Source organism: Pygoscelis adeliae, unplaced genomic scaffold (genome assembly GCF_000699105.1).
Source record: "Pygoscelis adeliae isolate BGI_AS28 unplaced genomic scaffold, ASM69910v1 Scaffold94, whole genome shotgun sequence".
In the NCBI taxonomy this organism is placed as follows: domain Eukaryota; kingdom Metazoa; phylum Chordata; class Aves; order Sphenisciformes; family Spheniscidae; genus Pygoscelis; species Pygoscelis adeliae.
Window position 1 is genome coordinate 137,517 of NW_008824547.1, and position 14,201 is coordinate 151,717.

The 14,201-nt window shown below is 49.4% G+C and overlaps 1 protein-coding gene across 1 annotated transcript in view; it reads right to left on the reverse strand.

Annotated features, from left to right (window-relative positions):
* Positions 1 to 14,201, reverse strand: part of DNAH1 (dynein, axonemal, heavy chain 1) — a 73,371-nt gene that overhangs the window by 17,141 nt on the left and 42,029 nt on the right. Inside the window, exons 42-54 of the mRNA XM_009321842.1 lie at positions 13,873 to 14,033; positions 13,019 to 13,176; positions 12,709 to 12,882; positions 12,295 to 12,333; positions 11,005 to 11,183; positions 9,944 to 10,174; positions 8,356 to 8,552; positions 7,489 to 7,624; positions 6,108 to 6,316; positions 5,143 to 5,314; positions 4,608 to 4,799; positions 4,096 to 4,206; positions 2,763 to 2,948 (exon numbers count right to left, since the gene is read on the reverse strand). Coding sequence (XP_009320117.1) covers positions 2,763 to 2,948; positions 4,096 to 4,206; positions 4,608 to 4,799; positions 5,143 to 5,314; positions 6,108 to 6,316; positions 7,489 to 7,624; positions 8,356 to 8,552; positions 9,944 to 10,174; positions 11,005 to 11,183; positions 12,295 to 12,333; positions 12,709 to 12,882; positions 13,019 to 13,176; positions 13,873 to 14,033 — 2,145 coding nt within the window. The remainder of the gene's footprint in view (positions 1 to 2,762; positions 2,949 to 4,095; positions 4,207 to 4,607; positions 4,800 to 5,142; positions 5,315 to 6,107; positions 6,317 to 7,488; positions 7,625 to 8,355; positions 8,553 to 9,943; positions 10,175 to 11,004; positions 11,184 to 12,294; positions 12,334 to 12,708; positions 12,883 to 13,018; positions 13,177 to 13,872; positions 14,034 to 14,201) is intronic.

The following is a 14,201-nucleotide window of genomic DNA, read 5'->3' on the forward strand; positions in this document are numbered from 1 at the left end:
GCTGGCAAACCAGCACAGCTGCCTGAATCTGCTGGAGCTCCAGCTGAAACGGGAGAGAAAGGAGCTGGACCAGAAGGCTGCTCGGCTAGGGGAGATGGAAACTGCCATGAGGGAAGCCCAGACCAGGCTGCGGGAGCAGCAGGACTACTTCAAAGATGCCAACTCCTCACAGAAGGGTTGTCCACGCACATGGATAGACCCCAAAGACCTCTCTGCTGTACGGTAAGGGCCTGGGTGGGTGTATGCATGAGGAACAAACTAGGTGTGGAGGAGGTGGCATAGGAATGGGAGAGGCATGCAGTAGACCCAAGCTACCAGGGAGTCTAGCAGTGCTCTGCTGCCAGTGCAGAGCCACCCTGACTCCACAGTGGTGTGAAATTCCCTAGAAGATGGCATCTGTTTCTTCCTGGCTGGCTAGGGCTGATGCAGCAAAGCACGGGCTTGGAGAAGGAAATGAGTACAGAGAACAGAGGTTTTCCTAGGATATGAAGGTGGAGAGTATAGAGGCAAGTCTTCAGCCACAGAGAAGGAGAGCTGGGCCAGAAGGAAGCACAAGCTGCTTGGAGCAAGAGCTTTCTCTGGTTGGGTGTCCTGCACTGACAGGGGCTTCTCAGTCCTCCCTGCACAGCTGTGGAGTAGCTGGTGCTGGTGTCTGCCAGCAAGGAGTCCCTGACTGGCTCTTGAGCCAGCCTGATCCTTTATGGTGCTCTTCCCAGACCTCCAGGACATGGGCTGCTCACCAGGAGTGGCTGTCCTCTCATTGTTGCCCCACAGCTGCTTGCATCCCAGTCCCACAGCGCACAACATCCCCTGAGTCCTGTTCTTCCTCAGTGCTGGCACACTGCTCACGCCTCTGGCTGTCCCCTCTTGCAGGCTCTGGGACATGCTGATGGGGCACGATCGGGAGGAGCAGCTCTTCCGCAGCTATGATGCCATAGCAGCCCAGTGCTCCCAGTTGGTTCAGGACCAGAGGGTGCTGGAAGCACAGCTGGCAGCTCCTATGTCCCAGCTCCCTGCCCTGGAGTCCTCCACAGAGGTGCTCTACTGGCTGCTGTACAACAGCTCCAACCAGCTGCAGCTCTCCTCTCCGGTAAGCAAGCACTGCTGCTCCACTAGGCCTTGCTGGGTGGCACAGGGCTGTGAGTCAGAGTCCTCTGTGCCATCCTCCCTGGGTGCAGGGGGCAGAACTTACTGCCTCTCAGCACACAGAGGGAGAGGAGGTTGGCCTGAGCTTTGCCTTATCCCAAAAGCTATCCAGTGAGGCAGTGGCTGGCTGAGGGACAAAGGTGATTCTCACTGTTTCACATGTGCTGTTAAGGATAGAGATTGGGGTACCTTAGCCAAGGTGGCCCAGTAAGCTACCTCTGTTCCTTGGACTGGATGTATTTGGAGGCCAGAGCCAGGTGGGTAGTTTGTTTATGGTGGGCTGAGCTGTTCCATAGGTGAGAGGAAATCCCCCCTCTTTCCGCATGTTCACATGCGTTTGGGCTCTGCCCCTCAGGAGATCACCGAGCTGATGCAGGAACTGATCACCAAGCAGGACAACCTCTATGAAATGCTGACAGACCTCCTGAGTGACTTGAATGCCAAGCGCAGATCTCTGGAGAGCCCTATCCTGCAGACAGAGCGCAACCTTTATGTGCATTTTTACTGCAATGAGGATCGGCTGAGAGAGGTGGTGGAGGAGCTGGAGAAGCAGGTGTCAGCTTCCTCCAAGAGACCACTGATGGAGCTGCCCTATGCAAAGGAGTAGGTCAAAGGGATGCTTGCTTGCTCCCTGTCATAGAAGTGGTGTCCTCTTTTGGTTGGACTGGGTCATTAATCCTGGACTGGGAGAGAACTCTGGTGGTCCTGGCTCCAGTGATGACTTGGGTCATGGCCCAGCAGCTGGGCTTAAAAGAAGCAGGGAGGTTATTCCTTAAATGACGTTTCCCTAAGCTGGTGGGTGGGTTAGATGATGTGTAAGAAATCGATGCATCTTGTGAGTTGGCATTGGAAGCCTTGTATAGACAGGAGACTCTTCATGCCAACTCTACAAGAGGACGGGTGCTGGGGGCAAGTGGACTGACACTGTCTGTGTCTTTCTCCACCTTCTGGGGAAAGGAGTTTGTATGTTTTGTGGGGAATAAAAAGGTCTGTTATTCACAATTGCAGAGCAATAAGCCTGTCCCTCCCCTCCACAGCTGTTACACCTTGTGCGGTGAAATCTTGTACTTGCTGAGTTTGCTCTCTTGGCTATGGGCTGTGACACTTGCCAGGCTCAGAAACACCCTCCTTTCTCCGACTGTCCTATTTCAAGCCAGTATTCCTTGAAGTCAGCCCATCAGCCATTGACTCTTCTTCTCTGCCTGTGGTGGATACCCTTTCAAAAAAGCCTGCTGGTTCAGCATGCTGCTAGATCTGTCCCTGTGCTGTGCAGTCAATACTCAGGGTTACATTGTGGTACGGCCTGCTGCCTACCCCCATGGACAGGCACCATGGGGTGAGCCCTCCTCAACACCCTCTCTGGCACAAGTTGGAAACAGCATGTAGGAACACCCAGGAGCCGGTTGCTGCCTCTCTGCCCTTCAAAACTCTTTGCTTCTGAAGGAGTGAAGCTGAGAAGCTGCATGGGCAGCTGCCCAGACTGAGCCCAGGGGGATGGATGGAGATGCTGGAAAAGGCTGGGGATACTGCAAGCCTATAGAAGGGGAACTGCTGCAAAGTGAGAGGCTGTCCAGGACCAGACCCAGCTCTGCCACCCTCCCCCTCAACCCAGTTACCTCTGTAACATCACTTTTGTTGAGGTTTCTCAGGCTGGCAAGAGCAGCGTCCAGGGCTGGGAGGGCTTCAGCCAAGTCCTTCTGAGCATCATCTGCAATGGCTTGGGCTGTCTGAGCTTTCACTTTGGCCTTCATCTCCTCAGCCTGCACCGCACTTCTTGTTTCTTCAGCCACAGCTGTGTCCACCTGCGACACCAGAGGCAGCCTCAGAAGCATGCTGGAGCCAGAGCACCCCTTTGGCTTGGCTCAGCACTCCAGGTAAGGATCACAGCTGTCCTGGCAGGTCATGTGTTTTCTTCCAGCAGAGACATGCTGGGGCCTAGCTGCTGGAGGGGATCCCCTTCCTGCATCAGAGTGGCAGGAGGTTTCTGTCAGCCTGTAGAGATCATCCACAAGCTCCAGCTCTGGCTGTGCCTGGAATTGTGTTAGTCCTGCAGGAATTAGCTGCTCTAGCCATTTTTCCTATTGGCACAGGGAGAGGGTTGCATAGGGATGCAAATGCGTAGGGAGATGGAGGAATAAGAAGATATGCTGAGGGTTTTGTTTCTAAAACTGTCACTTCTGCCTACCCCAGCATTAAAACACTACCAGGAGGTGTAAAGGGAATGTCTAATATAGCCAAATTTTTATCTGCTATGTGGGAACATGAGATTTGGAGACTCTTTTGCAGACTTTTCCCCTTTGCATGCAGAGCTGTATGATGTTAATGTCTCTGTTCCCTCTGTCTCAGTCTGACCATCCCACAGTAGGAGATGAGCAGGGAGGAACACAAGGAGGAGAGAAGGTAGTGACATCCAACACAGGACAGTTCCCTCTTCTGCAGTGGCATGAGTGACTGTGTGTGACGATCCTTGAGGTCTGGGCTAGCAGGGGCAGGGTGCAGCTGGATCAGCTCCCTGGGGATGGGATGTGGGGTAATGATCCCTTTCAGCAACAACAGTCTGGGCTTAGAACTGTTCAGGCCACCTGAGGATTGTTAGCAGTGTTGCTGGTCTGTGCTTGCAAGGATCTAAACCAGTGAGGAAAGGGATCTGGTAGCTTGGCTGACTGACACCTGGGTTGTGGTTTCGGACAGGGGCATGTGAGCCATCGCTTCTGCTAGCAACTGGCTGGTAGGTTGTGACTGGCCCCCACCAACATCACAGCAGGGACCCCAGCAGAAGGCCATTCTCGCTAGCAGTGCTGCTCTGCATAAATACCTGCTGTGCTAATCTGACGTCTTTTTACTGTCTGATCAAGTAGGATTTGTACAACCCCTGCAAGGCATCCCCAGGCGCTGTGTCCAGTCTGAGCAGCCAGACTTGGAAAATGCAGGGCTGTCCAGCAGCAGTACCTGCAGTTGCTCCATGGTTGCCAGTGTGTCCTTGGCTGCCTGTGCCAGGAGAGGGCGGGTGGACTCCAGCTCCTCCTGCATCCTTGCTACATCCTCTGCTGTTTGCAGGAGCTGTGGGAGCAAAGCAGAGTGAGAGCACAGGCAGCAGCCACAAAAAACCCCAGGAAAGGGCTGTGCTGCCCTGGTGGGTGCTCCCTGCCCAGTGTCAGGCTGTACAAAGCAGGTCTTGCCCTGGTCCCTGCTTAAGCAACAGTCTGGCACTGTGGTGTGCTTATAAACAGTAGTGCCAGTAGTCCCCTGATTGGGGACCATCATTCTTTTAGAGCTGTTACAGACTCAGACCTTCAGAAAGACTGGCCCTGGCAGAAGGCATAGTTCTCATTTGCTTCAGCATGAGTTTTCTATTACACAGGGGATGTGTAGGGCATCTCACTGCATCTCTGCAGCTATAAATATGTTGCTCAGAGCAGGTAAGGGGGGGCCCAAAGCTCTCCTGGGTGTGAGGTATGAACCTTGTCCAGGCCACTTTTCATCCTGTTCTTGGCTGTCTTCAGCTCCTGTTTCTTCTTTCCAATCAGGGAACTGAAAATGCTAAGGAACTCAAGGTAGCTCTTGGGAGTGACATAATTGTGTCTGGCCAGCTCTGCCAGGTACACTTGGCACTTCTTTGCCACGCTCTGATGGATTTCTACACATACTTGAATCTACAAAGAGAAAGGAAAGAAACAATCTTATTCAGTACTGAAGATGTGGTAGGCAAGTCTATGTGATGCCCACAGAGAGCACAAGGGGCTTACAAAGAACCTAAGTATACAGTCACAGCAGAGCTTATATATGTGTGTGGGCTTCAATGCCATATGGAGGGTGAGAAATGGACACGCCCATTTCAAGGCACACAAAAGCCAGCCAGTTCTGTATTTGAATGACCCTGCCATAAAACACTTCTGCTACAGGGTAGGACCTTTCTGCAGGTGTGTCCTGCATCCATTGTCTATGGGTATCTAGAAACATGGCACATTAAGCATACAGGAGCTGTGTGGCACCTACCATCCCATCAACATCTTCAGTACTGGCACCAAGATGTGGGATCTCATGCAAGAAGGAGGAGGCAACACACTGCAGGGCTTCAGCAGGCCATTCATTAAACCAGTTGATGGTACAGCAGTTCACAAGAGAGGGAAACTGTCTTAAGCGTGCACGGAAGACTTCTCCGATAGGGCTGAGGGAAAGACATGCAGAAAAGAGATGTTACAACTAGCTATAGATACAAGGATAAAGTAGCTGTCCTACTTCCCTAGAACCATCCTGAACTCTTACAGAGTAAGAAGGAAGGGAATATACCCAAGGAAGGAGGGAAATAGGGAATGAAAGTTCAGGCAGTGACCCGCATGTCCTAAGGTGCATGTCACAGCTCACCCCTTGGAAATCCTGGGTATGTTCTGGAAGTATTAAGATGGTAGTGGGGTGATGTTTTCTGGGTCCCTCCCTAGGGACAACACTTAAGGGGTAAGAAATAAATGTGACCCAAAGTCTCTTTCAAGCAGGTGAGTGCACAGATTGCATCACCAGACCAAAATCACGGCCTCAATTCTTCCACTTGTACTTGCACTGAGAATGCCCTGTACCTTCTGGCAGCCTTCCTGCAAGCAAGCAAGCTGCTCATGGACTATGCACTAGATTCATGAGTCAACATGGTGCCACTGAGCCCCAAATTCAAACAAGACATTTTTGAAACAAACAGCTCAATGGTGCATGAAGGAGAAGGAAGCTTGTATTTAATCTGGATCACATATAAGCATATTCTTAAACTTTCACAAACTTCATCTTGAAACCAGCAAAGTGTTAAAAAAAAAAAAAGTATCCAGTCCTATGGGAAGGTGGTATGCAAACCTTATTCCTCCTCCAAGGTCAGGGGCTTGGAAAGAAAGGTCCCACGACAAAGTGATGCAAGGCAAAGGACAAGGAGGGAATAATTAACACTGACAGCATGGAGTTCTACGCCTGAACTGTACCTCATGCACAGGACCATGTGGATATTGCTGCGAATCCGTCCTGTGTATGCAGCCATCAAATTGGCCTTGGTGGGCTGCTGCCCTAGATCTCGAACAACAGGCTTCATAGCCATCATGATCTGCTCTAGATCATCGGGGCTGTAAATGTTGGGAACGTCACCTGAGTTGAGCAGGTTGTTGATATCCTCAAGGAAGGATTCATTTTTAATCTAAGTAGATGATAAGGGGGAAAAAAAAAAAGCAGTTTCCTAAGTCATAAGACAGTCATGTCTCCACGTGCCATGTAGATCAATTCTGGATAAATATAGCTCTCAGCCTCTGTTATAAGAAATCATTTCTATCATCACTCGGCTCTAGTAAAGCATGCTCTGACCCTTGTCCAGCATTTCCAATTGAACAGCCATGTTCAGCTATTTCAGGGGTGGAGGTATGTGTCTGAGAACAAGCCTCCTTCTGCCCATTCACTGTCTCCTTACAGACAAATTGTGCTCAGGGCCTTGCTCCGTGCCTCACAGTGACTCTGTAACCAGACCCCAGACCCCAGGTTGCCCTAGGTCTTTGTTCTTCCAGCACAGAACACTTCACTATTAAGATAAAGCTCATTGATGTGGGAGACAGAGTAATTGTAGGGATGTGTCACAGTCTGTGGGATGATCTCCCTCCAGAGCTACACTCACCTCTCCACCTTTGCTAAATCAGAAATACACAGCATCCACCTACTTGACTAAATGCACCCTCCCATGCCCTCCTTCTCTCACATATGCGTCTCACTGCAGGGAAAAGGATGCAGGAACAAGCAGCGTTTGACAGATGCTCATCTCACTGCTTAGGGCACTGCCAGAAAGGATTTGGTTCCTATGATAATGAAGGCAGTAAAAAACCCTATGGGGAACATAACTGTGAATTCCAGAAGTTGGCCTACCCATTAGCAAGCTACAGTTTACAGTAACAAGCCAACATTATCCTGTGGAACCACCAGGCATAAGGCCCTAAATCTACTAGTATCTTTCTTTGAAAAGAAAAGAGAATGATGTTGCTTAGGACTTCTAATACCAGTGGTCAGCGTAGTGCTTAGCTTCAGGCAGCTGGGTCTAAAATCTTTGATCCCACCAAACCCTTAGATGGAGCTGAAAGAGGCTTTCTTGAGCAACAAGAATCAGCCCACTCACACACAGCTCTGCAGCCTCCCTAGCAACAAATGCACCACCTTTTGTATCCCTGGGGCTTTTTTATAAGATGATGAAGATGGGCTACTTAAGAAATACAAGTTGTGCCTGGTTTGTATCAACCTCCTCAATCCTCTTTAGGGGGATTTATTGAGCTTAGAGATGTGTTTCTGACTCATTTTGAGATGGAGTCCACCATGCTAATATTCCCGTACCTGTGTGTCTACAAACAGGAATGTCTTGGGTAGACTTTGAAGGCCTGCCTTCATCATGATCTTCCTCACGTCATCTCGCCATTCAGTCATGCCATAATTTTTGGACAGTTCGATCTGGAAACACTCATAATCTGCCCTAAAGGAAAGAGAAGCCTGTGGAGTTACATCAAATTAAAATCTCCTCTTTTGTCAATCCTGAATATGTGTCATGGACTCGGGGGGAGAGGACTCAAGCAAGTTGTTTTCCTGCAATGAGTCCTGGGCACGCACCTGTCTTTGTGCATGTTCAGCCACCAAGCCAAGAGCATGTTTTACTCAAAGCAGAGATACCTGAGCTAGCTAGAAGCCAGGAGAAGTACAACTCCATGAGCTAACAGAGTCACACTGCTTCCTGGGCCCAGTGCCTCAGAGTGCAGAGGCAGCAACTCAACATGGATTTTTTTTGTGATGCTGTCCTCGGAGGCTGGTGCACCTGGTAACCGTGATTGCGTTTCTCTAAGATCACACCTTGTATTCAGAGCTGGAAGAATTTGCTTCCCCAGCCTAGATCCCTGGCTCTTCATGTTTCCCCCTTGAGGCCCTTTGGCTCCCAAGACTCACAAGTCCTACTTGCCAGGCTGCCAGTGTCACTTGATGACTTGTCACTAGTAACTCCTGTCTTTGTCTTCCTGCTGCCCAGCTCCCAGGAAGGATTTTTCTAGTGTAGACGTGCATGTTAACTGAGCTATAGCTGGTGAGTGTTAAATCTGAAGAGTCAGCAACCAGAAAAATGTGTAACCAGTAGCAGGAAGGGCAGGAAAAGAGATTCTCTGGAGGCAGCCCCAATGGAGCTGCTCCACATTATGTGCACAGGAGTGCATTACTTACATGTGAGATGCCAGTCTGGTGAGAGACTGTCTCCCACTTCCCCCAACACCCAGGAGAAGAGCATTCCCTGGAGCCTGCCGCAGGATCCGGCTGATTCGGCAGATGTGCTGTATCGCATCCATGAAAAGCACAAGCTTCAGCTCTGGGGTGTTGATTTGATTGTACTCCTCCAAGTAATCCTCAATCACAACCTTCAGCTGTGGGCAAAAACAGTTAGTTGTGGCTACCAGATAAAAGCAATTGTGGGTGGGTGGCTGTGTGTAAGCAACAGCCAGGCCTCTGGGAGGGCAGAATCTGGTGCTTAGTGGGGTCTGGGAGCAGCAGCCTCTCTCAGTTGCTCCCTAGGAGCTGTCTGTGGGGTGGTGATGGCTCTCTTTGCTCCATGTTCCTATAGGAACTACCATTGGACTGGGCTGAATTTAGCTAGTGGTAGTGGCAGCAGCTGCTGAACGGTGACCTTAAACTAACCCAGGCAAGTGACCAAGGTCTGCTCTTCTCAATGGTGCTGTTTGCCTGGAGAAACAGCAAGGCATAGTTCAAAATAAAATAGCTTATGGCTGCCTCACCCATGCTGTTCCCAGGGCCTCCCTCTGAGAGAACTTCCTCGCTCTATAGCTGACCACTGCCTGCTGCTGCATCCTGTGGTCAGGATCCTGGCTGGAAAGGGCAGGTGCTGGAAGAGAACCCCGCTGGCTGTAAATGAGTAGAGAAGCACACTCCTCTCCTGGTCCAGCCATCACACAGAACAGCTGCAGAAGCAGACTCCTGCCCTTTCCAGGGCTCTCTTCAACAGCACCCTCAGGCCAGAGCAGGAGATGAAGCATGAAGACATGTGGGATTTGGTCCTACCCCCTCAGCAATTTCACTGTGAACCTGGACAAGCAACATCAGCTGGAATTCATACAGTGCTGAGATCCCTGCCTAGGTGCCGAAGTCCCGTGAGCATCAACAGACTGTACAGCAGCTTGGTAAGTCTGGCTGTCTCAGCTGCGCTCACCTCAGTGGGGGACTGGCCTACCTACTTTATGAAAGAGATTGGAAAGCTCAGTTAATTACCAGTCCTTGTCACACAGCTATCACAAGAGAAGAGACGACAGGATAATAATCTGTTTCTGACAATGAGTGCAAAACATACTGCTCATTGCCTTTGCTTAATTATCACTGCCAAAGTACTCGCAGTATCTTCTCCAACAGGGAATCTGGCAGTAACGTTAATTACTTGTAAAGGTCAATTGTGAAGTCTTTAATGGCAAAAGTAGTATTGTTTGGGGGTAATGTGCCATTTCTTTCCAGCAAATTTCACTTTTCAGTCCCAAGTGCAGCTCACTTGGGAGATTTGGCATAGCAGGCTGCCCCCAGGATGGCAACGCAGAGACAGCTTGTTCCACCTCAACTTCCCATCGCACCAAATGCAGCTACGATCCATATCTGGGGTAGGATTTCACAGGTGAGCCCTGAGAGGGTTTGTGATTCCAGACACCTTCAATTCAAGCAGCCCCATGGTTACTATTAACTGTTTTCTTTTGTTTGCAGAAGACTTGGAAGATGTGAACATAGCTCACATCATCATGATTCCCAGGGTCCTTACCTTTTCCTGGCTGTCGATTGCTTTGTACAGTTTGATATTGGCACTTGGCTCCATGAAGTCCCCAAACAGAACTGGCTGGAAGGGGACAACCTCCTCAAAAGTGGTGCCTAAGTCCTCCATCATACTCTTCATCAGGTTGTCAAACCAGGTCCGGTCCTCCTTGCTGACCAGGCGATCACAGAAGACCCGGCAGCTCTCGTGGTACCACAGTCTCAGCAAGTGCAGTTTGTTCTGGTAGGAAATCCCAGCAAAACACCACCGTGAGAGAAGCAGAGAAGTATTAAGAGCCTCACTGTCAGGAAAGCTGGTTCCTGCCCGGCATGTGGCCAGCTCCACTCCTGCTAGAAGGCAGCTGGAGTGGAGAAAGAACTGGGCAGAGGAAGCTGCATTCCCTTCTCCTCTCAAAAACAACTCTTGTCAAAACAGCTGCTTTGCAGAGTACTCATTACAGCTTCAGCTAATCCCCCCTTTATTTGTCCATATGTCAGGCCTTCTTTGAGAGATTTAAAATTCATGTTGTTTGTCCTTATCTTTCTCCCAGTTTGATATAATTTTTACTGTTTTCAGAAGTTCTTATGTTTTTTTGAAAGATCCTTTTAATCGGGTGTAGCACAGAACCAGGGTCCCAAGTACTTCCTGTGATAAGTCAACCTCTACTGGCTAGGCTGGAGCCAAAGCAAGATCCTCAGGAGAGATGAAGGGGCAGAAGCCTGTATTGCTACAAGCTGGTAACAGGACAACACCTCTGCCTCTGTGCGGTCCCCTGTCTGGTCCCCTATGGCTCCATCCAGCCCTGAATGGCTGGGCTGTGTCGCACTGACTCCCTGTGGCTACTCACCTGCTTCCATGCCAAGGAAGGGCTGGGGTGGCTGGGGGAGGCTGTTTTACTACTGGTACTAGGCAATATAATCAAAGGGAAGGTCACCACATTCATTGAACAGTACCAAAATGCATCTTCAACAAGAAATTGAGGCCTGTTTGCAAGCCTGTCAATGAAGCTTGAACTGGAACATTTCTGGTCTTCCCCTGGGTGGCATGGTTATGCTGATGAGAGGACTCACCTTGATCTTGCTGGGCTCAGCCATGAGCATGCCCTGGAACACCTTGGAGAGGTCTCTCAGGTTGAAGGTGTAATGCGACTTTGCTGGTGTGGGCAGCAGCTGGGATGTGACAGTCAAATACATGCAGACAGTGGCATCCACCAAGGGCTCGTTCAAGTCTTTGACTGCAAGTGCTCCTGCTGCAGAGACAGAGGAAGGTGGGGAAGGATGCCCAGGTGGTGACTCTGGGATGAGAAGGTCCTAGCAATGCAGACAGGTGGCACTGAGTGGCAGAGGTGTTGCTAGGACTTGGCCAGGAACACACTCGTCTTCTGATTTCTTATGCAGAGACTGTGTGGGGACCTGACCAAGCACCTGCTCACCGCAGTGGACAGTTTGCCAATGAGTTTCCCAACCAACGGGAATCAGATCTAGGGAGGGAAGAATGCATCACAACAATTCTGCAGTGTTAAGACCCCACGCACCCCAGGGAGAGAGGAGACACTGCCAGACAGTGTCTGGTAACTGGTGCCTACCTGAAATACTTGCAGACAGGTTTTCCTTCTCCCTTCTTGTACTCCCTCAGTGGAGTCTCAGCTACTTTTAAGCTAGAAGGTGTGAGTGCCCTCTTAGCTAAACTGCCTTGCAATTCATTGAGCTCAGCAAATGCAAAGCCGCTGAGGAATAATTTCTTATGCAATAGTCTGGCAAGATTTAAACACAGCTGCCAGTTTCAGAGCATAAAATACTTTTTTTTTTTTTTTTAACTCCCAATCAAGTTCATTACAAACACTGCTAGGGAAGTAGAGCCCTGTGACACCCTAGCATTTTGCACTTTTTTGCATTATATCCAAAATTCTTTAGTTTCTTTTTAAATCACAGCTAGATGCTTCAGTGTGCCCCTGAGCTCATAGTCGGGTACTGACGCTTGTGAATATTGCAAGCACTCGGAAAGCTCTGCTTTGCTTCTCTCGTAGCCCACTATTCTCACTCCTTCCTACTGGTAGCTTTACAGAGGAGGGCACATTTACAAAGATGATCCTGAATTCCCACCCTGTCAAATATAAGAGGACTCATTTCACTCCAAATGAACCCTTTTTTCTGGGTGGCTGTAGCACCATGCTTAGATCCTCCCTGCTCAGCTGTCCACAGACTGCAGCAGATGGAGACTAACAGAAGGCTCTGCTTCTGCAGACGGCTGTTGTCTGGGCAAGTGTCTGTCTGCTGAAAGCACAGGTAAGCTACGCCATGCTGTGCCCATTAGCTTGTTCTGTCAGTCTCCCTCTCTCTCATCTTTCTGCTCTTACGTACGCACTGGATCTCTGTAACTTCTTTCTCCTAGGAGTCCAGCTAGAAAAAAGACAAAAAAACCTGAGTTACCGCTTTACTTGCTGAGGTGAAGGATATCTGCATCATCCATCACAAACAAAATCCTCTTTGAAAGGCCTAGGCTATGGTATACCTTATGAAACTGTGAGAGCCAAAGTTGAAGTTTGCTGACTTGCACCAGCAGAGTTTGGCCCTGAGACTAAACAGTGTACGAGCTCTCTGTTTGCTAAGATTCAAACAACACTTTCCCAAAAGCATCTTCAAGAAACTAACACAAGTTCCAGCTTCCAACACTTTGATCAGATCATCAGTATTAATTCCTCCCCTTTCAACCTCCATTATCATCGGGTTGACTTGCAACATGAGGAGAAGGTGGCAGTTGTCTGCAGAACTTACCCATCCAGCTGCCAAGGATGGTGGAGAAGATAGTCTTCTTGCTGCTCTCCTCCACCTCTGTGAAGGAGAGGTAGTTGAAGTGGCGGGTGAAGCGTGGAGTGACAGCATTCCTTCCCCCTCCAGGAGGTCCCATGGCACAGACAAAATTAATATCTACCAGCTTCTTAAAAGTACCTTGAAGAGTGCAAAATCAGGAATGAATGCTAAGGTGTAGCTAAAAACCCTCACCACAAATCTCCACAGCAGGTATGCATATCTATCAACAGGCCAACTTTTGCCAAGAGTACTGGGAAAAGGATCTGGGTCATACCGATCTGTTTCCTGTCGTACCAGCCCTGGTGGTCCATCCACTGCCGCAGCAGCTCGATGGGTGGCTGAGCACCATATTTCTCCAGCATGGGCATGTTCAAGTCATCAATAAAAAATATGAAGTACCTCCCAACCGGAGGCCCGAACACACCCTTCCGCCTGTAAGGACAGAAGCCGCGTAAGGACACAGGACAACTCCTATTGCAAAGGTACTCCTAACTTGATCCAGTTTTTTCTCTAGAGGCTTCCTGGCCCAGTAGTTTCAGCTGAGCTTACACTTACACTCCGCATACCCCTTTTTACGGGCCTTTGCATGGAAAAGGTCCAGAGCAATGTTTGAGGTGTTGGCTTCTTTCCAAACACGAGTGAAATTTTGTCTACTTATGCACAGTGTCAATGAATAAATGGATGCAAATAAAAGCAAAGCTTGAGCCTGTGAATCTGTTGGAAACTTCAAACCAGTGGCTGACCAGGGAGGAAAAAGAGAAGCTGTTAACTGTGGGGAGTTGGACTGGGAGTCAGCAGCCATGTTTTCTCCCCTCATCAGTTTCTATAACGACCCCACACCACAGTTTGCAAACACCTGTGCTGTGAAATGTAGTATTTCTGGAATAACTAGAATTGGAGCAACTTTTACAGACCCTCACTAATTCTTCTCACTTTCTTGCCATTGTATCAAGTTATTACTGGCTCTCTCCATCCCAGCTGAGATTTGCTGTTTGCCCTATCTGTTATCCACTGCTGTATGTGCTTGGAGCCCCTTCAGGTCTTGGGATGAAACTAAATGGCCAAGCTGATTGATAGAAACATTGAGCTCAGGGATACTGCCTTTGCAAACACAGAAAGGAAACTTGCCTCTTATCCAGTTTGCTGTCGATGAGATCCTGGGTTTGGTTGGCAGAGGTGCGTGCCGAAAACATCAGGAAGTGGGCGATGTATCTGAGAGGCAAGTTCTTCAAAAGCTTGTCTGTAATTGTGAGAGTCTTCCCTGTGCCAGTGGGACCGATGCAGAGAACCTAGAATTACAATCAGCAATGCAGCATAACCACAGGCAGACAGTCTGTGTTTCCCAGCTCTCTGACATTTGCTGGAGGAAATGCAGGTTACCACTCACGTAGGCATTCTAAGGCTGGGAGAGGACAGAAGGCTTGCTTCTGCAATGAGGACAGCTGTTCAAGGTAACA